This window comes from Lineus longissimus, chromosome 19, assembly GCF_910592395.1.
Source record: "Lineus longissimus chromosome 19, tnLinLong1.2, whole genome shotgun sequence".
Classification (NCBI taxonomy): Eukaryota; Metazoa; Nemertea; class Pilidiophora; order Heteronemertea; family Lineidae; genus Lineus; species Lineus longissimus.
In genome coordinates this window covers 508,460-534,912 of record NC_088326.1, presented here as the reverse complement: position 1 = coordinate 534,912, position 26,453 = coordinate 508,460, and the positions used below count along the sequence as shown (strand labels likewise).

General features: G+C 42.7%; 2 protein-coding genes across 7 annotated transcripts; one reads left to right on the top strand and one right to left on the bottom strand.

Moving 5' to 3' along the window:
* Window positions 1–228: 228 nt before the first annotated feature.
* LOC135502950 (uncharacterized protein C2orf50-like) lies at window positions 229–5,660 on the top strand. Of its 2 annotated transcripts, XM_064796166.1 has the most exons (4): window positions 229–499; window positions 2,014–2,117; window positions 4,639–4,788; window positions 5,118–5,660. In XM_064796166.1, exons 2-4 carry the CDS (start codon window positions 2,065–2,067, stop codon window positions 5,350–5,352), a joined length of 438 nt encoding a protein of 145 aa, XP_064652236.1. In that variant the 5' UTR covers window positions 229–499; window positions 2,014–2,064; the 3' UTR covers window positions 5,353–5,660. The 2 variants fall into 2 exon arrangements, with proteins under 2 accessions (XP_064652236.1, XP_064652235.1); XM_064796165.1 differs by lacking the exons at window positions 229–499; window positions 2,014–2,117 and adding an exon at window positions 2,852–3,880 and having other exon boundaries at window positions 5,118–5,659.
* A 1,384-nt stretch (window positions 5,661–7,044) lies between these two features.
* Window positions 7,045–26,236, bottom strand: LOC135503258 (methyltransferase N6AMT1-like). 5 transcript variants are annotated; one of them, XM_064796749.1, is made up of 8 exons: window positions 26,147–26,236; window positions 25,787–25,928; window positions 25,556–25,642; window positions 25,215–25,305; window positions 24,872–24,955; window positions 24,384–24,525; window positions 23,966–24,084; window positions 8,784–8,903 (listed from the first exon to the last, which is right to left on the bottom strand). In XM_064796749.1, the coding sequence occupies exons 2-7, from the start codon at window positions 25,921–25,923 to the stop codon at window positions 23,975–23,977; spliced, it is 651 nt and encodes a 216-aa protein (XP_064652819.1). In that variant the 5' UTR covers window positions 25,924–25,928; window positions 26,147–26,236; the 3' UTR covers window positions 8,784–8,903; window positions 23,966–23,974. The 5 variants fall into 5 exon arrangements, with proteins under 5 accessions (XP_064652816.1, XP_064652815.1, XP_064652817.1 ...); XM_064796750.1 differs by lacking the exon at window positions 26,147–26,236 and having other exon boundaries at window positions 25,729–25,865; XM_064796746.1 differs by lacking the exons at window positions 24,384–24,525; window positions 24,872–24,955; window positions 25,215–25,305; ... (1 more) ...; window positions 25,787–25,928; window positions 26,147–26,236 and having other exon boundaries at window positions 7,045–8,903; window positions 23,966–24,055.
* Window positions 26,237–26,453: the final 217 nt, after the last annotated feature.

The following is a 26,453-nucleotide window of genomic DNA, read 5'->3' as shown; positions in this document are numbered from 1 at the left end:
CAGCTGCAGTTCTATTATTCCGGGAAAGTTTCAAACAGTAATAAATGCGCAGTCGGCGAAACTTCCCAAACTATTCAATTTGATTTTGCGTGGCCTCAAAACGTAATCATCCGCTTCACGGTACGTAAGAGCGAATCACCCAGGCGGCAACATTTAATCAAGGTAAATATCATTCTGATTAATATTAATGAGCTGAAACACACTCTGGGCGACATTTAAATCTCTGTTATGATATAGTTGTCCGTTGGATATCATTGACGACACACTGGATAACGGGTTTCTAGCATATATTCTGCAGACATCTTCAGAACCGCTAAACTTGAAGATTTCATAACATTTCAATAATATTGACGTGCTCTTCGTCGTCTGACACTACGTTCCGAAATTGACAGCGTCTTCGGTTTCCATGGAAACCTGTTGGTTGACCAAAAACATTACCCCCGGTAGTGTACCATTTGATCGGCAGACTAATCGAAACGTTCGAACAGCTAAGGCAAAGGTAAGTCAATTTTCGCATCTGTTAGTTTGGGGTTCATGGTAACAAACATGACAGCTAGGAAATCCATGATTCATGCGCTCAGTGAAAGGTTAACGCAAAATATTATGACCACGTCGTGTATTGCTGTGACCAGGCAACTGATCAACTGATCTATTGGCTTCAAAATACATCTAAAGCCAATGCAGAAAATATCGCCCTAGAAAACGTGTCCGGCCCTACTCTCTCAAAGGTTGTGGAGGTCTAAATTTAAACAGATAAGGACTAAAATGAAATAGATAAGGACTTGAATAATTTGATTCTGATTCAACGTGTGACATCAACATCAACTAAGAAAATCACTTTTAAAATATGTAATCCCATGTCTTCTAAAACATCAGTCATCACGCATCCACAAAGGGTTAATATTGGTCTCGTCTCCAATATATAAGCCTGTGAAATAGATATTAGGCCTAGCTAAGCAGTATACATTCCTCAGTAGGATATTTCATGATAACCAGATAAGCCTGAGGCAGTTGGCTACTGTCTCATACAAAACTCGTATTTATTCTCTCCTGAAGGTTTCTAATAAATTTAGAAATGCAGTGACTAACCGAGTTTTTTTCACATCGGTGATATACCACTGATAACGCCAGAACAGAGAAGAATCTAGAATGATTTCATAAAGAGCTGATGTGAGATTGTTGTCTGTGTTAGCTATTCAAAACTTGATTCATTAGAACCTAATAAGCTGTTATGGTTGTGTTATGAGTAACTGTTCCTCACCGGGGCGTTCTTAATGAATTTTCTGGTGAATGAATAAACATAATTTGTTCACCATTGCGGGATGACAAAATCGCAGCCAGTTCCAAAGATATAGTTCATTTCGCTTCATAATTGGCCTGCTTTTAGATATATCCTGGCATAACCAGTAATTGCAAGCTCGTGTCGATAACAGTTGAAATAAAAAAGTACAAGATAGCTTCCCAGCGGGCCATGCACACAGAAGCGAACACACACCCCTGTTCCTCAGGATGATGTTTCAGGCTATTCTGCACGGGAAGGAGGCAGCGTGTCAGACCCCCTGGACACACCCCTGAAAATACTAGAGCATCATAAAGTAGACCTTCATATTGTATACTCTGGCGACCATGTTCAATATGCAGCTGATTCCTTTCAACCTCAGTTTTTGGCAATGAAACAACAGATTAACAATAAGACGTGATAAAGTGGTGTTTTTTTTTTTGATTCCCTAAAGTTTGCTCCAATACTGGTTAAGTCCAACTTAACGAATAAAACGACGGTAGATGATAATCTTAATCTCAAAAAATATCTAGATTTCATTTCGCTTCTCACTGGCATGTTTGGAACTTTCGGTGCCGCCTCCAGGGTCACCTAAGCGTACCAACTGGTTCACCGCGACAAGGTATCGGACAAGCACTAGACAGGCTTCATACAAAACCTCGTCAAACATGAATTCGACATTGAAAGAGCTCCAGCCACGATTTTAGTTCGACTTCATATTGATCTTCTTCCAGGTGATTTCATAGATTTTTTCGAAATACATTGGAGGAAACTTAAAACGCAAAATGGAGACAGACTCAAGGCTGATTCCAAATTATATGAAATCGTCTCAACCGAGGTAAGTCAACCTGTCATTTCGGGTCCTTCCCGACTGCCTCATAGGATTCTGCATCCTAGAATACCAGAGTCAGTCACATGCTCCTCACCTCACAAACAATACTGCTCGGTCATTCGTGCCGAGTGGTGCACTGAATATCAGGATGGCGCGTCTGAAGCCTTGCGGCGACGAATTAAAAGCAGGTTACGTCACGGCGCGGTTTTCGTGGTTGCCAGACTCGCGGCCGCAAATCCCGCTATAACTTCTGAATGCCTATATGGTTGGGCTATATCATTGATTGGAAGCAGAAAAGGTACATTTTGCTGGATTTTGCTCCCCATTGGTATTGAACGTGGTATTCTGAAAGATCACGACCCATGTGGTCGATTCTTGAACTATACTGGCATAGGCTTGCGTGCTGTGAACCAGGGCATGTAATTCACATACATAAACAAGATAAGTCATATAGTCGGCCAATAGTTTGAGTTAGCGGGACACAAAGGCTATCAGTCCTTTATTTAGTAGACCATTATACGGTTATGAAGAAGTCTTAAGCCGCTGTGCAAATGTCTGTGCGCACCCCCGGAATTTTCAACGGGAATTCGGGAAACATTCGGTATGGAGGTCCGTGTCTTCAAAGATTTTGACTCCGACCAAAAGTCAAGACTCTTTCACCAGTCTCCTTCATTCAGTGATTGAAGAAATTTACCAAACATCAACTGTCGTTCCGAGTGAAGTCAGTGTACTTCATTGATCCGCTAGCAAGCAAACTATGACCACAGAGAGTTAACTGAAACTGCCATAGCTTCCCCGTCACTAGGGCAACCAGATCAATCATGGCCGTCAGAATATAAACACCAGTGTTGTTTTGGTCGACGATGTAATCATTGATTTCTTGACGTTCTTATTTTGGCGCTAACAGCCTGATACAGCTGTTGGGCATTATCGACAAATAATAATGAGAGCATTTCTACTGGAGGTCAAAAACAGCTTGAGACATTTTGGATAAAAATATTATTAAGAACAACTTCAGGATCAGGACACACATTTAAGGTCTCTGGATCACTTTCAAGTCTGTGTGTCACGTTGACAAGTCTCTGGCCCATTGGTCAACTGGGATATCTGAATCTGAACCTCTTACGAGAGACGCTAGCTGGCGGGCCACTGGGAGCGTTTGGAGCTTGGCTCTTCCTGTGTCATGTGCCATGCTTTCTCCCGACAAATCATAATCCAAGGATTATCCATGAGATGGACGCCATCTTGGTTCTTTTATGACACATTTTTGTTAGATTTCTACCCATAATTTCTCTCCCTTTGCGTTGTTTTTTCCCGCCACTGAGAGCACCGTGGCGCGTCAATCAAAGGCTATCACCACCTGATCTGGCCAGTGGGGGTGAGAAACCAAAAAAGGAACGGCAGCGAAAGTAATCCGACTTGGAAACCAAAGGCCTAGGAAATAACAGAGCCTACGGTGTATACATACTTATATATTCAGTATTATACTGTACATATGACTTAGATCAAAACGGAAAGGAAAAGGTGCCGTAATTTTTCAGTAAAAAAAGAGATTAATATCGGTAATTGAGAGAGTTATATTGGTCAGTTGGATTCTTGAAGGGAGTTTGCGCCTTCCTGGTGATACACGGAATCTAATTTGAAGACTTCATCTCTTTCATCGGACAAAGTTTTCATACTGAGACTGTCCTCAAACACAACTCATCCAAAATGGCGCACCAACCTATGCCTTCAGGTGTTATGTTCAGTTATCAGAATTATCAGAAGAGGTAGGTTTAAATCACTATGGTTCTATTTCCAGCTTTTTAGGGACGATCGATCTTGACCTTCAGGTCGCTGTGACCTCTTTTCAAGGCCATTAAGTATTGTCCCAGTGTCATCTCGGTGTTTCTCCAGTCTCAAAATGTCATATTCCCTCACATAGTCCAAGAGTTGCAAGTATTGTACTCTTTATGGCTAGTTTCACACTGCATAACGTACAAGTCAAAGCTTTCCAAGGGACGTTGCCTTTGGAAAGTATAGTTCGTCGTTTATTGTGGTATAATTCTGGTGAGCACGCGTGAAAACTCATCCTGATGAAATCGGGGGTTAATGTTCGCTGAGGCGAAGCGAACCTATTTCCTCAGGATGGACGAGGTATTGTACATTGGTTTCATCACGTATGGATTAGTACACTAGGGATTGAAATAGGAAATGGCGTGCATTCCTCCCGCAGAGATACATTCTATTTGTTTCGCGCCATTATGTTTCTCCATGGCGACCGGTCAACACCTCGTCCGTCAACTGACATTATCTGATGCAAATTGCGACATGCCGTTAATTGGTTTTGCTTTCGGTACCTAATGTGGGCGTGGTTCACCCGTGCTCACTTTTTATAGAAAAAACCCCGACCTGTCTCAGTGTTCACAATTCTTAGTGTTTCCCGTGAAGTTTTTGGAACGCGCAGAACGAACAGAGACTCTGGGACAGATTTTTGAATTCTAATTACCGTTTATTCTTTTTCTCTCCCCCCCCCCCCTCCTCTCAGTGAATACCACGACAATTGCGTCCCCAAGAAGAGTATACCGGAGGCGAGCCGCAACTACTCGCAGGGGGACTACGCCAAGTGTGACCAGGTGGGGCAGGACACCATTTGGAAGCAAGCGGTTGAAGGCGAGAAAAGAGGACTCAAAAATTGGTGCGTATTCCCTCAGATGTCAGAGTCAGTAACTTCTCCCCTCGCACATGTCACTGAGCTCGTTCATTAGTGCCAAGCTGTTGCACTGAAGTTGTACTGTACAAGCCGCAAATTCGCACCCTCCTGCAATGTCATCAAAGAAAAAAGTGTTTGCGGGGGGGGCTGGTGCGCATTCACCGCTTCACGACGTCTGCAAATCATATTCATCCAATTTAAAGCTGAAGTGATCATTATTTTGATATAATTAAAGCTGAACTGTACTGAACATTGTCATGACATCGACTGGTCGGTGCGGTTCAACTTTTACCCGCTTTCTGCAACATTTTCAGGGAGGAGAACTGGGGTTTCCTGACCGAATTCGACGACAAGGGTAGGCCGAAGGAGGTGAAGACAGTCCAGGAGGAAGAAATCTCACAATTCACCGACGAACTCCCTAACACAAACGCCGGTAACTATGGTTACCGAACAAAAAAGGACATTGGTCAGCGGATACAAAATCTAGAATATAAATTTTACTCGGACAAGCGACGACGAAAAATGGGCGACGATCTGATTTGCTACTGAGCATGCGCAAAGGAATACTCTTCGTTGTTCAGCTGTTGTTGTTTTATGTATAAACCCTATAAACCGCTAAGGCTTTGATGCATATTGGGGACAGGTCTATTGTTATATTGCAACATCCGGGGAACTAACATCCTGAGGAAAAAAACAATCGCCTCTCCGACCATTGTATGGTATGAAAAAAAATTCTGCGCACTAACTGTCCTTTTAATTCTTATTTCTTGTATAATAAACTGGTGAAAATGATATCAAAATTACGTAAGTATAGTTTTGGAAACAGAAAATAGATAAACTTGTATATACATGGTTGTGTCCAGTGTTCTTTATTTCATTTCTATCAATCATTGGCCTCTGATTTACTTTCTTAGACTCCCGAGACTGTCCATTGCGTCATTAGGTAGTGCCATGCCCCATTCACTATGCGTACTCTGTCTGATCTAGATGTGTACTCTCCCAACGTAGTGCACCATGTTTCTACAGGGTGGACCTTGTCACCACCCTTAGGAAAAATATGTCTCATTTTCACATGGTGAATACCTGATCATTTTCATAAAGGGATTGCATGAAATCAGAACACCAGCTCTGAGGGTGAGACACCTGACGTGACCACAGAGAAGACAGTTCACAGCCTTGCTGCCACAGAGACAATGTTGACACCTGGCCTGACTGAAAGTAGACATCCCGATTAATTTTATCGAATTTCCCTCTTCCTCGGTCCCCCAATTCTCATCAGTGGCAAACTCACTACAACGTGTCAAGGAAGAAGTAAACAGCGTCAATATTTTCCACATTTCATGCCGGGACTACTAGTTATTGTCCTCACTAAGAGGTGGCAGCATAGACAAATGACCTGCAACGCACCTGCTACGTAAGTGGAGTTAACACCATAGATGTAATGCCGAGAGAATTTGCACAGTAAGGGTCTTGCGGGGTAGTGTATTATATTAATAAGATAAACCACAGATTAAACCAGGTTCATACTTGCTTTGACTTGATGAATGACGGATCTGAGGGAGCTGGTTCAGGGGTTCCAACTGTAAATCGTTCCCCGCCCTAAAAACGGGCGATATTTTTAATTTTTCGTAATTGCCTAGTTCCATTTTCTTAGCTCAGATGGCAGCACCAGAGAAGATGAATGTCATATGGATATACATGTATCAGCTTGGAGGACGTACCGACGCGTCCTTCAGAAATGACTTTTGTCAATGAGACATTAATACTGAATTGGGTAACAACTTAAGTACGTTTGCATCTCTCATCAAGCAGGGGGGCAACGCAGCTTATCTGGGCACCTTTCTATTAGGAGAGCACTTGTCAGTCTTGAGGGTGGCCTTAATAGCGAGGTTCTACTGTATATGTGTGAAGACACTTTGATTAAAGGGGAAGTTCTATACCAGGAGAAATCCTATACAGCTCTTTGTCTTGGCTTATCTTCGCCAGAATGAGCTGTAAAGTTACTGACAGGATCTCAAGGTTGTTGTTTGGCTAGACTTCTCCCCTCATCCTGTTCTTTGTTTCTGACGAGCCTCACCGAGATAGTCTGTGGCGGGTCCAGTTTAGAGGCAGCACTAACCTGAGGCTGGTATCACTCAGAGATGTGGCTTACCTTGACTCGGTGAGGTGGCAACCCTTGCAAAAATTGTTGCATGCTGATTGCCGAGGTGAGAAAGAACAAAATCAAACGTTTTATTGATTTATTATTTATATTTAACATTTATCTACAAACTTGAAACAGTTTTATCAACTATACTGTACAGTGCCCCAACACAAATAGAGTTGACAATGCCTAGGAAAAAAACTGTGGAGATGATGATTGCCATTTCAAATACAGAATTTCTGAGATGTTTAACCTCACTCCCAGGTTAAACCAGAGTATCTGATACCCTTACTTCAACAATGCCCTTTCCACGTAAGCTCAATTTTCAGAACACACTACACGGGCTGCAAGTAACAATGAATGAGATAGGTCAATTGTGAGCAGTACTGTCCTGAGACAGTACACAAAGAGCTGTAAATGCCAAGGAATCTCTATTAGACAAACTATTAGCTGACACCATTTAGTCTTACTCTAATATTGCATAGCATTATGTGCAGTATGAATACTGGTATTCTATCAGCAAATAACATCTTTCAACAACATGTCTGTGTAGTCGGTAAGCACATTCCTAGATGGCAGCACTATCTACAAATTACTGTAAACCAGGAAATTTCTGCCGGTGTTTTAGTTTCGAGAATGCTCACTTAAACACTGTGAAAATTTCAACTACCATGCATTGACCACGAAATGTTGGCAGGAAACGCGATAATCAGTTTATTGCCAAAGGAAACTTAGCAAATTTGCCAACTTGTAGTGTCATCATACTTTTAATTACTCTTTCGAAAATGTTGATTATCATGGATTACCCCTAATCTTTAAGAGTAAAGAATAGGCGCGATGTTTTCATAATTTCAAATAACCCAGAGGGCCCAACCATCCTATACATGTATTGTAAGAGCCCTCACCTCATCTACCCTTACCAACTTTATTAAACAATATTTGTCTCTGGCGTGAAAAGATACTTTTCGCCTTTTTGTAAATTTTCTCGTCCGCTTCAAGAGCGGCTTTTACGGCAGGGTCCTCTTTCAATGAAGCTACTTCCGTCTCTGGCAAAAACAACACAGAGTTTTCACGTCTCTCACGAGAACTGAATGAGTATTTCCTCGGCTGAAGACTGCGACACATCGTCATAGGCCATGTCAGAGTTTCTTCGAATAATTTTATCGAGTCTTCAAACTCTTCATATATCCCGATCACAGAAAACCATTTTTCTAAGTTCTCAAGCACATAATCCAAAATGGTGTGTTTGTCCGAATTCGTCAAATCTGCAATTCTTTGTTTTTGCACAAACCAGCAGGGTAAATGGCGATTATTGGTTTTATTAGTACTGGTAGCACCACCATCTAAACTGTGGCAGAAATGTGAACTATAGATGAGAAGACGGAATAAAACGCTCCCCTGATGCACTATCCATTCGCGAAGCGACATTTTATTTGCATTTTCTCCTGAACACCACTCATCGGCCAGCGCAGTCTTACAATAACGATAACTTGACAGCGCACGCAGCCAGGGCTCACGCATCATGATAAAATACGAACACGGTTTAGTCACGGTATCGCAAACTCCAAATGCAAAGTTCCCGCGGTGAATATCTACACGATTTTTTAAAGCATCATTCCCCGTTCCGACGCCATTTTCCCAATCGCGCCTCCCCGAGTCTGTTAGTACTGGTGACATAGCCAGGGAGCGCTGTAATGCAATCGTCTCCATGCATTCCCTCAGCGCCAATCCTGCCGCACGTGGCTGATGCATGAACACGACGACAGAGTCAGAATATTTAGCACCATCTTTATTGTGACTTAGGAAGTAATTTGGTAGCGAGTTGTTTTGTACGATCCATGGAAATTTCGTGTGGATTATTCCTTGCGTGTGTTGATGTTGTCGTCGTTGTTTTTCTTCCTCGAGCTGTTGGCGATGACTGAGGGAGCGAACCATTCTCTCTAGGGCGGCATCATTTCTGCAAGTAGAGAATGACACCATTTCTAACGATTCATTTCAATAGTAGAAATTGATCGAATTGATCAGATGACCTCTAAAGCCAGTAATGTGTGTTACTCGGAGAAGTATCGGGAGCGAGCACGACACTGCCCCCCCCCCCCCGTGCTGACCCGACATTTTCTCCCCCTTAAAACGTGCCCAATCATTCAAATTTCTGAAGATTGCCAACAAAAAATGAGACCCCATGCAACACTCCCCCTATCAGCACATTTTGGACTAGCCCAACCTTTTCAAAATACCAAAATATCGCCCAAGATGAATTGTGGCGTTTTGTATATTCGTAATGTATTAATGTATGCATGGATTGTAGTTGAGTGCAGTGTACATCGTTTAGTATGCCAGATTGTTAGGGTTTTGGTCATGCGCTTTGCGGGCGCGTAGCGGTTTCGCAAAGGCATGACACTACTTTTGTTAGCATCCTAGTTAGGCTATTATAATATCTGTACCTGTCTGTATATAAGTTCTATGAGTCTTGCAGCTAAAACGGTATTTATATGTCATTTTGTCTCTCGCCGTCACGCATGTTATTTTGTTCTTCTGCTAGCAAACATGGCGGGAGCCTCGTTGTGGATTCTATTGTTGGCATGTAAATTCGTAGGGAATTCCCGTATGACGTCTACGTTGGCCACGTGCCAATGTTTATTATTGTTAGCGCGTCGGGTTGGTTATATTTCCGGGTCGTTTTATAGGGGTCCTTTGGAGGGTTCGTATGTTTAAGGGGTGTCTTAGTTTCGTATCTTTAAAGGGGTTGTATAGCTTTTCCTTGGGGGTTCTGTTGGGGGACGTATTTCTACGGGGGGGTTCTGTTGCATAGTATAAAAAGGAGTTGCACTGGATTTTCGGGGTCAGTTCAGAAGTTACGTTGTGTGGGGAAGTCACATTGTGTCTCGTCTCGATTTATTAAGCGTCCGTGTCGAATACCGTTGTTTCGTCTGGTGAAGAAGATATATTTGTAAGTCAAGGTGTATTTCCGTATTAACTGTATGAAATTAAAGGCGCAGTGAAGAACTGGCCAAATTATATAGATTGATATCATTTTAACTGAAGTGTTACTGTTAGTTTATTCTGTGAACCTCAAGGTAGAACCGTTTAGAGTACACGCCCGCGACATTGGTGACAGCAGAGTGCTTTGAGGTGATCGGAATAGACAATTTGACTGGAATTATATATATATATTGTTGTTAATATGGCAACTCGGTCGAGCAGATCTGCGCCATTTTTGGGTGAACAGAACTCAGACTTGAGGAATGAGTTCGATAATGTGATGGCAGCAGCCAACAATCTCTTGGCACTTCATAGAGATCAAAATGAGTTAGAAATTAGGCCCAACCAGTATAATGTTAGAACAGGGGAGGGTCACAGTGCAGCCGGCGCTGCAGGGGATACCCAAGGCCAAGAAAGAGACGAACAGTTTCGGTTTCACACTAGTGGTATTAGATGTGAGGGCCGTGAACATTTACATGGGAGTGCGGTAAGAGTCGGAGAGACTCAGAGTAACACCGAGCGTTACGTTAACCACGGTTATGGAAATTTGGAAGGAGACGGACAGTCTCAGAATAATGTACAGGCACACAGTATGCCTAACCAGCATCTTAGTCCCGGGTATGACAGAATGAACAGAGACGGACAGTCTCTGGGAAACTATGCAGGTCTTAGTAACGAACGTATGGGTAGAGACGAACAGTCAAGAGGCCTACGGAAGCCCAACATGCTACCTGAAAAGTATAACGGGGAGGGTTCATGGTTAGATTATGCCCATCATTTTGAGGCAGTCTCTAAAATAAACAGGTGGGACAAGGCTGAGAAAGCCATATATTTAGTTGCTTGTCTTAGGGGCCAAGCACAGAAAGTGCTATCTGATCTGCCAATAGATTATTCTGAGAACTATGACGAAATAGTAAAGATCATGAACCTCAGGTTTGGGCCACAACAGAGACCGGAGTTACACTTAGCAGAACTCAGAGCTAGGGTGAGAGGGGAAAAGGAGAGTTTGAAAGAGCTCGGACAGGCAGTAAGGCGACTGACTAACCTGGCATACCCTGGAGTGTCATTAAGTCAGAGAGATATGTTGGCTCGGACACATTTTTCAGACGCCATCACTGACCAGGATATCAGAATGAGACTTTTTCAATCCCAGCCTAAAACGTTAGAAGAGGCAATCATTGTAGCATTGGAGGTAGAAGCCTTTAAAAAGTTAGAGGCGCAGAGAAATGGGAATAGTGTAGCCATCAAAAGGCCATCATTACCAGTGAGGGGTGTGGGTGAACAACCCAGGGAAAGGGATCTCGGAAAAGAGATGGATGAGTTGCGTAGAGTTATAACGAGATTAGCTGAAGCAGTAGAGAAGAGAGAGAATATCAGTAATGGAAATAGGTATAACAGGCAAAACAGTGGTAATGATAGCATTACCAGACCCCAGAGTGGTAGCTATGGCAAACAGGGTGGTAGCAACGGTTACCATAGCAACAGTAGTAACACTAACAATGGCGCAGTTAGGAATGGGGAGTATAGACGTTTCCAGGGCAATCAGCAAGGGGAGCCACGCAGATGTTATGAATGCGGCGACATTTCACATTTCAAGAAGGACTGTCCAAACCTAAATAGGGGTGGTGGTACTAGTAACGAGACGAAGCGTTCGGAAAACTAAGGTCGGCCATCTTGAAAGGGGTCAATTTGGTCAGAGAGCAGGGAAATCCCCAAAGTACATGTATGTTAGGCGCTGGAAATACTACAAGGGTTGAAAAACCCACTGTTAATATTACTACTTCTATCAAAAACGAAGATGTCATTACAGTTGAAAAAACTGAGGCTGATAACCGCTCTATAGACACAGATAATTCTGTAATAGATGATCAGACCAAAGTGGAGATTGATACTGTAAATAATGTTCCTTCAGTGCCAGGTGAAATACCTGAAGCTAGGGTAGAAGAGCCAGTAGTATTAACGCCTAGTAAAAACAGCATTGTAGAAAAAAAGTCTGAAATTCTTCAAAAATCCAGGGTGTTGTCAACTTGTTTTCCAAATGCACCGGAGAGTGGACTCTATGCCAGAGGCACATTAGGTACTGTGTCAGTAAATTTCTTAATAGACACAGGTTCATGTACAACGCTGATAACCCCTAAGATTTTTGACAGTATTCCAGAGCATATCAGACCTAATTTGGAGCCCTGCTACTCCACCTTCTATGTGATGAATGACCAACCCTTAAGGCCATTGGGCCAGATAAATGTAGAAATTCAGTTGCATTCGGCAAAGGTTTTTATGACAGTGGTAGTAGCAAATATTACCAGTGATGCAATAATTGGGATGGATTTCCTGACTAAGTCAGGTTGTGTTATTGACATAAAAAATCAAACCCTTAAATTTGATGAGGAGATCATCAGATGCAACACAGAAGGCGAACCACAAAAGTGTTGTAGGGTGAACTTGGGTGAAACAGTGTGTATACCACCTGGGCATGAAATGGTAGTTGAGGGGGTGCCAAGAATCAGGGGAAAAAGGAGAATGAGTACTGGGTGGGGCCTGGTTGAAAATGCTAATGGTAGTATGGGAAAAACAGGACTTATAGCGGCTAGGAGTGTTGTTGATCTCAGCAAAAAGCGCTGTCCGGTCAGGATAATGAATCCGTCCAGTGAACCAGTAGTATTGTACAAAGGACAAGATATAGGAATAGTTCAGCCTGTAGATAATCTACAAGTTGTAGGACCAGAAGGGGAAGAAAGCACCATAAAAGAAGCAGAAAATGTTTCTCCTATCCTTAACAGGGGTAAATGTTGTAAATTATCAGTTGAGACTATTACTGAGGAGTCAGACACCTTAGAGAGTATACCTGAGCATCTCCAAGATTTGTTTACCAGGACCATGCAAGATGTAGCCCCAGAGCATGGCCCTAGAATAGCAAGCATGTTGAGAAGGTGGCAGGATGTATTTGCCAAAAATGATAGGGATTTAGGGAGGACAGACGTAGTGAAATGTAAGATAGACACAGGGGATGCCCGTCCGTTCAAACAAAAGTCGCGAAGACTGCCTATCCATCAGCAAGACATCGCTGACAGTATGGCTAAGAATTTATTTGAGGATGGGCTGGTAGAGAACTCAGAAAGTGCCTGGCATTCCAATGTGGTGATGGTTCGTAAAAAAGACGGTTCTTATCGGATGGCGATTGATTATAGAGATTTAAATGCTCGATGTGTTGGGGTAAATGCACAACCCTTACCAAACATAGGAATGTGCTATGATGCTCTGGATGGGGGGAAGTGGTTCTCTACCCTTGACTGTTGTTCGGGCTACCACCAAATTGAGCTTGATTCTGAATCGGACCGACAAAAAACTGCATTTTCGACAGGGAGAAATCAGCTTTTGCAGTTCAAAGTTATGCCATTTGGCATAATTCAGGGGTCTGCCACCTTTGAGTTATTAATGGAGAAGGTTATGGCTGGTCTGACGTTTGACATTGTGTTGATTTACTTGGATGATCTTATATCTTGGGGCACAACGATTGAGCAAAGTGTAGAGCGCCTGGAGATAATTTTTGAGAGGCTCCAGAAGGCCAAGCTCAAGCTTAAGCCTAGGAAGTGTGTGTTGTTAAAGAAAAGTGTGGTGTTTTTGGGCCATGAGGTGTCAGAAAAGGGGTTAGGTACTGAAGAGGGCAAGGTCAAGGCGGTAATGGAGTGGAAAACTCCTAAATCACCAACTGAAGTTAGGTCATTTTGTGGCTTAGTATCTTATTATCGTAAATTTATAAAGAACTTCAGTTCTATTGCCAAGCCACTGTACAACCTCACAGAGAAAAATACACCTTTCATCTGGAATGAGGAGTGTGAGGAGGCTTTTCAGACACTAAAGCAAAGATTGTGTTCAGCACCAGTGTTGGCATACCCAAACAACAGAGACACTTTTGTACTGGATACTGATGCATCGGCCTATGGCATAGGAGGTGTGCTTTCACAGATCCAGGGGGGTGAGGAGAAGGTTATTGCCTATGGCAGTAGGGTACTCAGTAAGCCAGAAAGAAATTATTGTGTAACCAGGCGTGAACTGCTAGCTGTGGTCGAGTTTGTGACTAAATTCAAGCATTACTTGTACGGAAAAGAGTTCATTTTGAGGTATGATCATGCCTCGTTGGCTTGGATTCTGGGGACAAAGGCAACCCTAGAGGGGCAGACGGCTAGGTGGTTGACAACGTTGTCAATGTATAAAATTAAGTTACAGTTTAGAGCTGGTAAAAACCATGATAATGCTGATGCTATGTCTAGAGGTCCTTGCATGCAATGTGAAAGGATGGGGTTTGACCAGGAGAGTCAAACCTTGTTCTCAGGCGAAAGTTCAGGGGTAAGGGCACTGCAAACCAAACCCAGTGAAAAGGAACCAACAGCCGTTACCAGTAACCGTCATCCTGCGGTACAGGATGACGGTGTAGTTGCGGGCACCAGTGCGCAAGGGGAACAATGGATACCGAGTGAAAGTCCGGCGGATAGCCAGACTGAAAGTAATGACTTAGGGTGGTCTTGGGACGGTATCAGGTCAGATCAATTAGAAGACAAGGATCTGGCTTGGATCTTGACAGCCAAAGAGCAAAACCTCCCTCAACCAAAATGGGAAGATGTCTCTGATAAAGGTATTGGAGCGAAGCATTACTGGGCGCAATGGGGTCGATTACACTTGCGAAATAGAGTATTACAAAGAAAATGGGAGTCAGATGATGGCAAGAAAATTAGATGGCAAGTTTTGCTTCCAGCCCGGTTGAGAAAACCGGCATTTCTGTCTTTACATGCAAGTCCTACTGCGGCACACTTGGGATATCGAAAAGTAATGCCAAAGGTTGAGTTCAGATACCATTGGCATGGTATGGCTCGGGATATTAGGACTTGGTGTGGGCAATGTGACATTTGTGCTAGTAAAAAGACAAAGAAAAATAGAGCCCCTTTGAAACAGTACAGGGTTGGTGAACCCATGGAGCGTATAGCATCCGACTTGTTGGGACCCTTGCCAGAAACTGAGGGTGGAATGAAATATGTGCTGGTGGTGTCAGATTATTTTACTAGATGGGTAGAGGCATTTGCAATCCCAAACATGGAAGCTACCACGGTGGCGGATAAAATTGTTACAGAGGTGATGTGTAGATATGGGGTGCCTAGATTGTGCCATAGTGACCAGGGCTCTCAGTATACGGCCAAGTTACATAAGGAGGCTTTGAAGCTATTGGGAGTACACCAAACTCGCACAACACCGCTGAGACCTCAGTCTGATGGGTTGGTGGAACGTTTCAATTCTACATTATTAACTATGCTATCCACTATGGTGTCTGAGAAGCAAACCGATTGGGATTCTTACCTCCCTTATGTTATGATGGCATATCGGTCTGGGGTGCAAGAGACCACCCAGGAAACACCAAACATGATGATGTTGGGTAGGGAGGTACGGTTGCCTATAGACTTATATTTGGACAATAGACTAGAAGAAGACGTGGTGGGGCAACCTGAATCCTATTATGCTGAAGAGTTGAGGGAGAGGTTAAGTTATGCCCATGAGAAAGTTAGGGAGGTGGTAATAAAGAACACCAGACGACAAAAAACAAATTACGACCTCAAGGTCAAAGGGGAACCCCTGAGTAAGGGAGAGTGGGTCATGTTGTATAACCCAAAACCTAGGAAAGGGTTGTCACCCAAGTTGCAAAGGAATTGGGAGGGACCATATCTGATAGTGAATAAAATAGATGACGTTGTGTATAGAGTACAGAAGACTGTACGTTGCAAACCCAAGGTGGTACATATAGATCGGTTGAGACGGTACAAGGGTACTAGTGGAGTCAGTTGGCTCACTGTTGAGCCCAGTAGGACTTCAGAGTCCGAAGTTACTTTGAATTCAGATCAACCAGCACAAGGTGAACAACCTGGGGTGGTTGATTCTATAACGTCAGAGGTAATACAGGGAGTTAGGGCGTCAGGTGAACAACCTGGAGTAGTGGACTCAGCACCTTTTAGTGCGGATTCAGATCCACCAGAAGTTCTATTCAATTCACCTGGGAAAGATAAGGGGAGAAATAAAAATCAAAATATTATTACAAGTCAGGCGCAAATTAATGTTAGTCCTCAGTTAGTAGCTGAAAAAGCTGAAATCATTGATGAGGTGCAAATTACTAGGAGTGGCCGAGTCTCCCGGCCTAAAGAGAGATTCGGAGAGTGGTTGAGGGGATTGTGGTCAGATCACATGAACCTAGACGCTTAGGCACCTCTGGGTATTGGGAATTTACTCTTCCATGCCTTCCTTTCAGTGTGATGGCCTGGGAATGTAAATGGTGCAGGGTAGTGGTGGAGGACAGTAGAAAGAGTCATCTAAGACGTTGTAGCAGCAATCCCAGGTGGCGCAGAAATGTGCACTGTCAACACTGCCCTGGTGTCTTCCACACCAACTCACACTTGAGGAGACATATGCGACGTCATCATGTGCATGTCACTGCACAGCATTCTAGATATATAAGGGGGAGAGGTGCAACGCAGGATTCTGACATAATGGTAACGGAGCGCGAGTGGCACGGGGAAAACGGGGAGGACTACATTGAAACATTTGAGGAGCAGCTGGCCGTATCAGCACCACCACCGGTGGAGGATTCCAGGATCGTAGTTGTGGAAAAGAGTAAGGTGGACGAACAGAAGGGAACTGAATCAGTTAGAGTTGAGGCGACTCGAGACGAGGACAAGGAGAACATTGAGGATGATTACAGTGGAGAGTTTTGGGAGCAACTTTTATTTGAACTTTAGAATAGACTGCTTAGTATGAGTAACTGTTCCCCTACTACGTGTACTAGTTCATGAATTGTATCTTAGATTATCATTATTGAGAGTTGGAGCTGCCAGTTAATAGTTGGGGGTATGTTTACTGTGTAACTTTGGTATTCTATTATTCTATTCTGTGGTGAGGACATTAATTATGAGTCTGGATGGTCCAGCATTAATGTTAGTTGTTTTGGGTTTATTGTTTGGGGGCAAACAATGGTGAGAGGGGAGGTAATGTGGCGTTTTGTATATTCGTAATGTATTAATGTATGCATGGATTGTAGTTGAGTGCAGTGTACATCGTTTAGTATGCCAGATTGTTAGGGTTTTGGTCATGCGCTTTGCGGGCGCGTAGCGGTTTCGCAAAGGCATGACACTACTTTTGTTAGCATCCTAGTTAGGCTATTATAATATCTGTACCTGTCTGTATATAAGTTCTATGAGTCTTGCAGCTAAAACGGTATTTATATGTCATTTTGTCTCTCGCCGTCACGCATGTTATTTTGTTCTTCTGCTAGCAAACATGGCGGGAGCCTCGTTGTGGATTCTATTGTTGGCATGTAAATTCGTAGGGAATTCCCGTATGACGTCTACGTTGGCCACGTGCCAATGTTTATTATTGTTAGCGCGTCGGGTTGGTTATATTTCCGGGTCGTTTTATAGGGGTCCTTTGGAGGGTTCGTATGTTTAAGGGGTGTCTTAGTTTCGTATCTTTAAAGGGGTTGTATAGCTTTTCCTTGGGGGTTCTGTTGGGGGACGTATTTCTACGGGGGGGTTCTGTTGCATAGTATAAAAAGGAGTTGCACTGGATTTTCGGGGTCAGTTCAGAAGTTACGTTGTGTGGGGAAGTCACATTGTGTCTCGTCTCGATTTATTAAGCGTCCGTGTCGAATACCGTTGTTTCGTCTGGTGAAGAAGATATATTTGTAAGTCAAGGTGTATTTCCGTATTAACTGTATGAAATTAAAGGCGCAGTGAAGAACTGGCCAAATTATATAGATTGATATCATTTTAACTGAAGTGTTACTGTTAGTTTATTCTGTGAACCTCAAGGTAGAACCGTTTAGAGTACACGCCCGCGACAGAATGAGCTGACTCTTCTGGACTAGAATGATTAATGATTCTTATAGTAAATGGTCTCAGGTAATTGATAATAAATGACCTGGAACTGTCTGGATAGTCTGGGAATGATGAGCGAGGGAGGATGTGCTGTGGTAAATTATTGATTGTTGTCTTGGTTTAGACATTCCAGCTCACACTTTTTGCAAAGTGTACAAGCGTATGTAACGAGGATTCTGTGGTTTGGAGTGGGTTTCCACTTAGGTTGCATTAGGGCAATGAGGAGAATGTCTCTGTCAGGATGCTGCAACGGGATGAACATTTGTCACAATTTGATCAATATTGCTTTTAGGAAGTGGACGCAAGACATTTTATAGAACCTTTAGTTGGTACGTTGTCCGTGAGTTTTGGGCTCCCTTGTTATCAGAGTCTGATATTTCGAGTGTTAGGATTCAGTTGGGAACTGCTTATTGGCCATCAGGACAGAGCCTTAAAGGGGGACTATAGGGTCAAATTGTCAGTACTCAAGTGAATTATATCAGCAGTGTATCCTTGTAAAGCCTGAATGGGTAACAATGAAGGCTACTGTGAGATAGGACAGAACCCCCTATTGGCAACTTTGTGCAACTTTATCTTGCCTACCTGTCTCCTGCCTATAATCTCCCTTTAAGGGGACATCCCTTTCCCTGTGGTCCCTTTAAGTAATCAATCCCGAGTGCAGTTTGGCCAAATGATGTTTGTTTACAAAAGTGATAGGCAGGCGATGAATACATCCGTCTTTTCATCCAATTACTACACAACCAGAGATAAACCCTGCTATGAAATGATGGATTCCACCTGGGTAGGGTATGCCTGGCTGTTTAGATCATCATCTAGGTATACTTACACCAAGGCAAAGTCTCAGTCTTCTGCCATACAGAACTAAATTATCGTGTCCACAATGGAACACAAGGTGAAGGAGAAGTTGTACAAAATGTTTGCTTCAAATCCAAGATGGCCACCAAAAACCAAAATGGAGTTGATTTCATATTAGATTTTTTGTCAAATCCTGCCCAAATAAGATAAGAGCTACTATCTGCAAGATATCCCTTCACTTTACTGTGAGACAGATGTTACAAGCAGACTTTTGTTATCAAAATCTGAGAAAATTCTATTCATGTCAGAAAATGGTGTCTTTTGTTCAGTTTGAATGATTGATAAGAGTTTGAAGAGAGTACGGTGTCCAGATGAGCTTGTCAAATAATACACAACGGAAATAATGACATTGTGTGAGACCATAGGAGCAGCTGAATCAAAAGAGTATGAACAGTTCCAATACAGAATACTTTAGGCCGAGAAATGTTCACATCCCTTCTATTTCGGTGTACTCACATTTACAGATAATTGTGAAAATATATGGTCACTAAAATGAAAGTCTAATTGAAATGACTGTAACAGGTTTGGGCAAAACACTAATCTAAATTTACCCCAAAGTTGCAATTTCACAAAACTGTGAAATAAAATGTCGTGAATTTGTCCGTGTTTACAGTGTGAACATTGCTGTAACTCCCGGAGACCGCTCCATTCACATATCAGACGAAGAGGTCCTTTGTCCCATTCACATGATTGATAACTATTTGATTAGAGTCCTATTTCAAAATGACACTGTCCAACAACGTTTGCCAATGCGAGCAAACATTCTTGAGCGCACTGCTGAGGACTGCGTGAGAAGAAAGGTTATTTGGGTGTGGGCTATTCTCATTTGGGATGAAGTGATACCTTTTTCTACTGCATTTTCTCTTTGAGGCAGACAGGCACCACACAAAAGCTATTTCCAATGAGTGTCTTCTGGCTCTTGCATGAAAAACTACAACAAATGTCTGGTAGGGTTAATTGAAAGTAAAGGTAATTGAGAATCTTATCCTGTGCAATACTTGGTCATAAACCACAGGTATCCACACCAATAGCCATGTACACAAGCATGCTCACAAGGATTTAATGCAACCCCAGGTTGTCTGAATGTTCAAGCAATGACTGACAGCTTAATTGGTTTTGATTGACAGGTGCAGGCACCATGGGCTATTAGGGCTTGATTGGCAGGTATTGTCCTATTGAATGTGTTGACAGGTATACATGCAGCAGTTGGGCATAAAATGAAATGCTGATTTAATTGCAATGTCAGGCATTGTTGCCGATTCTTGATTGGTTTAACACCTTTAGGCCCAAGAGAAGTAAAAAGATTCCTTCAGCAGAGTCAAAAAGGCATTCGTGTCTAAGAACAGGCCACACACAAGGAGATTCACTTCAAAATCTACATATTTAAGCCCTGGCAATGAGTGCGCTCGAGCAGCTGGAGCAGTGAGATTCCCTCAGCAGAGTCGAAAAGCCTTTCAGGTTTAAGAACTGGCTGCGAACAGGGAATTTGCTTCAGACGCTACATCTAGCCCGGCCAACGAGTGCGTCAAAACAGCTGGAGAGAGATACCCGCTGCCAAGAAATGGAAAGTTAACAAGAAACCAGCAGCCAAGCCGGCCAACCAAGTGCATCCAGAAGCGGCCAAACGAATTGCAGACGATTATTCCATAGACTGCTGAGAACATTTCCCGACTAACACCTGGTCTTCTGCCACTTTTTCAATCGTACTTGAATTTCTAAATACTGGCATCCCATCAACACAGAGAGCCTGTATTGACTGTTAAGCCACTCCAGTATAGGCAATGGTATGGAGACGTTTTTGTGTTCCTCCAACATGCTGTATAATCAAAATTGATCATTGCTTTGGGCATTCTTCATAATTACTTTTATAACCTTTCAAATGAATGTATAGCCAAGGGTAACGTCTGGTACAGTGTAATTAATGAAAATAATGAAAAAATATCCTTGGGGTTTTCAATGGGGAATGTTCAATCGACTGTTGTATTATATATGTGAACTTTATCATGAAATGTTCAACATGCTGAAAGTGTGATATTGAAAAGAAACTGAGTGGAAGAAATGTTCTTCATAAAAGGGGGATTTACGATCAGTTTCTCAAGCACCCACAAACAAAATGGAGCTCACCAAGAAATTGGAGTATTGACCAATCCTGTTAGAGAGAAAGTCCTCCCTCTTAGAGCCAAGAACAGTGGCGAGGCTGGCAACAGCCGTGATAACAGTGATGGACAAAACAGTCACCCAGACAGCCCAGGCTGAACACTTCTTCCTTGAAGTTCAACAAACAAACTACACCAGTGTACAGCCTCTTAAAGGGAAAGTCCACCCAATGAATCGCCCCCATTGAATTGCCTCACCTGCCAAGACATCCTTGACTGGATACATAGGTCAAGTCTGACATATTTTTTAGACAGTTGACACCACAGGCACACTATACTTCCTTCAACCTACCATAACTCTTTAACAAAGTACTCTGTTATTATCTGGTAATAAATTAAATGATACCTCGACTTAAACTGTCATAAAAATGCCACCAACTAGATTTGAACACTTTATCCACACATAAAAATGCCAAGATTATAAATCAATCAACCAACAACAACAATACACCAATGGTGTGTACATGGATTGGTTCCAAATGAAGTTGAACAAGAAACTCTATACAATATTTGTCATAATGTGTGTCAGAATATGTTCTGGCAGGGTTAAACTGATGTTTCACCTAAAATGACCTGACTTTGGTATAGAATCCTTTATAAAATGTACATCCATCCTCGTCAAGTTACACTGGTAAAGTCTTAATTTTTGTTTCAATCTTACTTGACCAATAAACACATACATTTCTGTACATAATACACAAATAGATTGGTTCTTGTTAGACTGGACTCCTCTCACACAAAACAGCCCCTGTGTGTACAGGAAGCATGCGGGAATATACGGACAATACTAACCCAAGGATGCTCCCTAATGGTAGGAACGCCAAGAGCAGATACCGAATCACCAAATCCCAATGCATTTTGAACACGAAATCACAAAACTAAGACGAAATTCGTAAAAAAATATCCTTTTTCTGTGAAGGCATTTTGCTGAGTGCTAAACTCGGTATACACATTCTCGGCCAACTGAAGTGGGCCAGTCTATTAACAGATTATGGGGGTGTAGCTTAGGGTGATTGCCACAGAAGTTAACCCAAATATACTGTACACCATGTACAGTAGGACAAAGAATTTCTAAGTATAGTCAACGCGAAATCCAATCGATTGGTTCATTGGAGAGAAATCAATGAAATATCTGAAAGGTTGCTCTTCTTCCATGGAGCAACATATCCAAGGTGATAAGTTCGATTATCCGATTATCCTTGCTGAGCTGGAAAAACATGTCCATGGATTGACAGGTCTATTTTTAGCGACAATAAATAACGCTTCAATTGATTCATTTGAAATACCAGTCCACACAATGTTGACTGTTATTGAAAGCATATTGCTACGATTTTCAATTTTTGCAGTTTATATCACACCGATATGTGGTGAAGTATATATACAGGCTAAAGCCTTCGTAGTGTTCTGGTGGCTTCAAGTTGCCTTTCTTCAAATTGAATTAAAGGTGTCCACAGAAAAGTATGTTTGAACGGGACATGGCCAAACACGAATTTATGCAGCCTGTCAGAAGAGCACTTGTTTGATGGATCTGGGATGCATCTGACAACATTTCCGTACTTATGTCTGCATCACCCTGTATAAATTCAGCATTCCCTCACCACCCTGGGTATATTCCAACCCAATCAATGAATTCCGGGCTGCCATGTCAAAAGAAATCAAGTCCTGGTACTTTTCTCTGCTCCACCCTGTATAAAGTTAGAGTCCTGGTCCATCCCCCCCAGGCAATCCACTCAAACAACAAACACTAGATTCTTTATGACCACAGTCTCACCCAATCAATGTTGTGTTTTGTTAGGGAACCAGTTTTGGCACAGAGGCGGATATTATCACACCTAATAGCAATATGAGTACAATGGGAAAAGAACTAAGCTAGCTTTGGACACAATAGTTGTAAAACTTAATACCTTGTCAAAAGGTCATTTTTTTGTCTGATTAACCCTATTGTTAACAGCCCCTCTTGCAAGGCCACACTTTGATTACGGTTTATGAAGTGGTCATTGTGAACCCGCTCTCTGGTCAAGGGCCACCACCAATCACTACATTTTTCTTATCTGTTGGGGGGGGGAGGCAAAGGGTCAGAATCTTATGAAAAGAATATCGAGGCAAGCACCCTGCGAAACAAGTGTTGCCATCTTCCAGCAACCTGTTGTTACACCCTGACTGGTATTTCCTCCCAAGCAGAGAGATGTTTGTTTACTCAATTCAGCAGAAGATTGCTCAATGAAGTGAACTAACTGGAATAACAGATGAATGATTTCACACAGGTAAGATGTATTGCCCTGCTGAAGGTTGCAAAATTCTCGCTCTGAATTCTCACAAAATAACAAACAGATATTAGTCAAGAAACATAAACCAATCATGTTTGTCAACGAGTGTAGATGGCATGCCATCTGCGTCTGCTATTCTGCCCATGAAGAATATGAGCCAACAACCAGGTCATAGATGTACTCTGCCTTTAAGAACCAGGAATTATTCCAAGGTGTAATTATTATGGATAGGTACACCTCATCAGACGATTCTCCAGCTGGTTTACCTAGAAAACATCTCATGACTGCAGCTACGAGAACTATCGAAGAACTACACCAGAACCTCTTTGTTAAGAACACCTTTGGGAATTACAATTTCTGTCCACAGTTAAGAGGTGTCCTAATTACAGAACACCAATTCAATGCATATGATCAACTTGGGGCCAAATGCCGCTTTGCGGTGTCCGTGAACGAGAGGGTGACCTTAGTAGAGAGGTGTTTGCTAAGGGAGGATCCACTGTTCATGATCAATTCCTTGAATGGACGACAGAGGATCATTCTCCAAGCAGATTGGGTCAAAATGATATTCTCTCTGCTCCCCCCCCCCCCCGGGTCTCTCCCAACATTCCCATTACACTATTCAGTCACAGCCTGTGTTGGCAACTATAATACACTGTGTTGATACTATTAAGCCAGTTGAGCCACATCTGTGTAAGTTACACATACATGTGGACCTATTGTACAGGCACACCTAAACTGGCTTAATTCCGCTGACACAGTATCTCAATTGATTTTCATCAACTGACATACCCAATGCCATCTTTCAGGGAATAATGGAACTAACGATGTGGAGAGTGATCACCTGCCTACCTTGCACATTCAGCCCGGCTTGTTAAACTTCAAGATGGATAAATGTTCCGGGCCCGCACGCCTCCTTAGCACAGCCGAACCTACCAAGCCTTGTGCCTTCATCATGGAGATGATCTCGTCTGAAATGTTGGGAAAAACGTAAGGTTTGTGATGGTGAAGGAATGAAGCTTCTGCTTTACAACTGCTTCACAAGCAAACATTTCAATGATAAATCTTTATACATCTCAATCTTTTACATCTCATTCAAAGAACAAGGCACCTTACAGAAGTAAAGTCACTTGCCCAATATCGCAGTGAGAGGTCGTTATAAGGTATTGAACTGACAACAAGGGATTATGAGTACGACACCTTCACTGGATCATGCTGGTCCAACAATGCCACTGAGAGACAAGCCTACACTGAGATAGCATCATAGTACCTTCATTGTTTTCCTTGACAATCACAAGATAAAAGGCTCCCCCTGGTGCCAGGAGATTGCCGATGATTGGGAAGAGTCTATCGCTGACTTGGCGTCCTCGATCTCCTCCTGCCCAGGACGCTTCGATGCCATGGCTGCCAACCTGTAAATAATCAAAGCAGTGGCCTATATTCACCCTGGAGAATCAACTCTTCGCTCTCTGTATCTTCTACAATCATGACCTCAAAGTATTTGTACTGCCACACCAGTGAAAATTGGTCGGTACAAATTGCCCTAGGGGATCATGCCGATCTACCGTCCTTGTGCGTATATCTATCCTTCATGGAAGGAGGAGACTTTAGGACTGATATTCTCTGCCGATAAGTCGGCATGTAGGGAATGTCATCTGGGATCTAATGCTCAGGGACAGATCCTCTTCCAACTGGAACTTCTCACAAAGATCGTGAGAGCCTGAACAATTCTGTCTCAACAACACAGTACGATCTTACCTCTTCTGAAGGCGTCACAACATATGGAGGATTAAACAGAAGAACGTCCACATTCCCCATCAAGCGATCTTCAAGACAGGAGACCTGAAAGATAGTAAAATGTCCAGATTCATCTGACAATCGTGACCTGTTAGCCAAATGCGTCTTCAGACTCTCAAGTCATTGAGTGAAAGGTAGAGTTGAGAAGCCCTCACTGCCATTGTTTTTGAGTCACATTTTACTTGAGCATTGTGAACAGAACAAAATGGAAGGTGCAGCTACCCCCATTTTATTCAGATGAAGAGGTTTTGGAATATGATATCAGAAATTTCTTTTTTATCCGAAAGAATGTAAAGAAACCCACCAAATCTGTGATAACTGGATTCACTTTGACACAGTTGCGTTTGCCAGTCTCCTTGCTTGCCTTGGCTGCCATGGGATTGATGTCGGTACACCTGAACACCAACAAGAGACGAGGATTAGAGACTCAAGTGACATAGGCACCACCACCTTGAGGACATCAAATCAGGGACACAATCAACAGACTGGAACAAAGTTTCTCGATTATGCACTCGGTCATCCTGTGGCTGGAACTGGTAAGTGCATGCGTAACCAGTTGTTGAGTCAGAATGTGATGGCTTTCCGGGGCATAACAACCTTGCAAATGCTGTCCCTTTGAAGGATGACCTGAGCATATATACTTACAAGTAGAGTGCCTTGGATCCGATGATCTGTCCCAGAAATGTTATAGCCACCCCAGAACCACAGCCTACTTCCAAACATATACTGACACTGAAAAGAAAAGACATGTTATGAACATTTCACCTTTTGTGAGTGCACTGATGTCCAAGCTTTAGAGGTAGGACAAGTGTACTTACTAACGAAGGACGACCATAGCCTACTTTCCATCTTGTTTTATTTTCACAATGAGCAAACCTTTTTTTGCTTAAGAAATCAGCATCCTGCTCCAAGGCATCAAGGAGAAGAAACGAATCTTCAGCTGGCTCATAAACGTAATCGTAATCCTTGGTGGTAAGATGTGACGTGTCAGGGGTCGGGATCGAGGAGGACATATTCCCTGAAAGAAGATCAGCAAATCGTGTAGCATCTGAAACAATTCACACCATGACTGTGACTAACGGGAGGAAATATGTATGTTCAGAGCAGAGCCAGAGCAGAGTGAGTGAACATGGTGAAGTGCCTTGCCCAAGGATGTACACAAAATTGAAAATACGCTTTGGGTAGTTTTCTATAAGCTATGGGGACTTTCTCATTTGGTTCAAGATTGTGACAGACCTATTTTGGTCCATATGAAGAGGCTCAATATTTGGGAAATCGAAGTTTGGAGAAGGCAGACCTTTCACAAGCAGAAAGCACGTGCCAATGTTTACGTTTTGGTAGGAGCGAGAAAAACCTTGAGAAGATTATTTTGGGCTGGCTCAAATGAACCAACATGAGTGTAGGTCGATAAAAAAGGGAAACATATACCTTTGTCGATATATTTAGAGTTGATTGAAGTACTAGCTGAAGTTTTAAATTGCATTTTTTAATATTTACCAAAACTTCTTCTTTAGATTTTCGGAGTCGAGGTCACTTCCGGGTT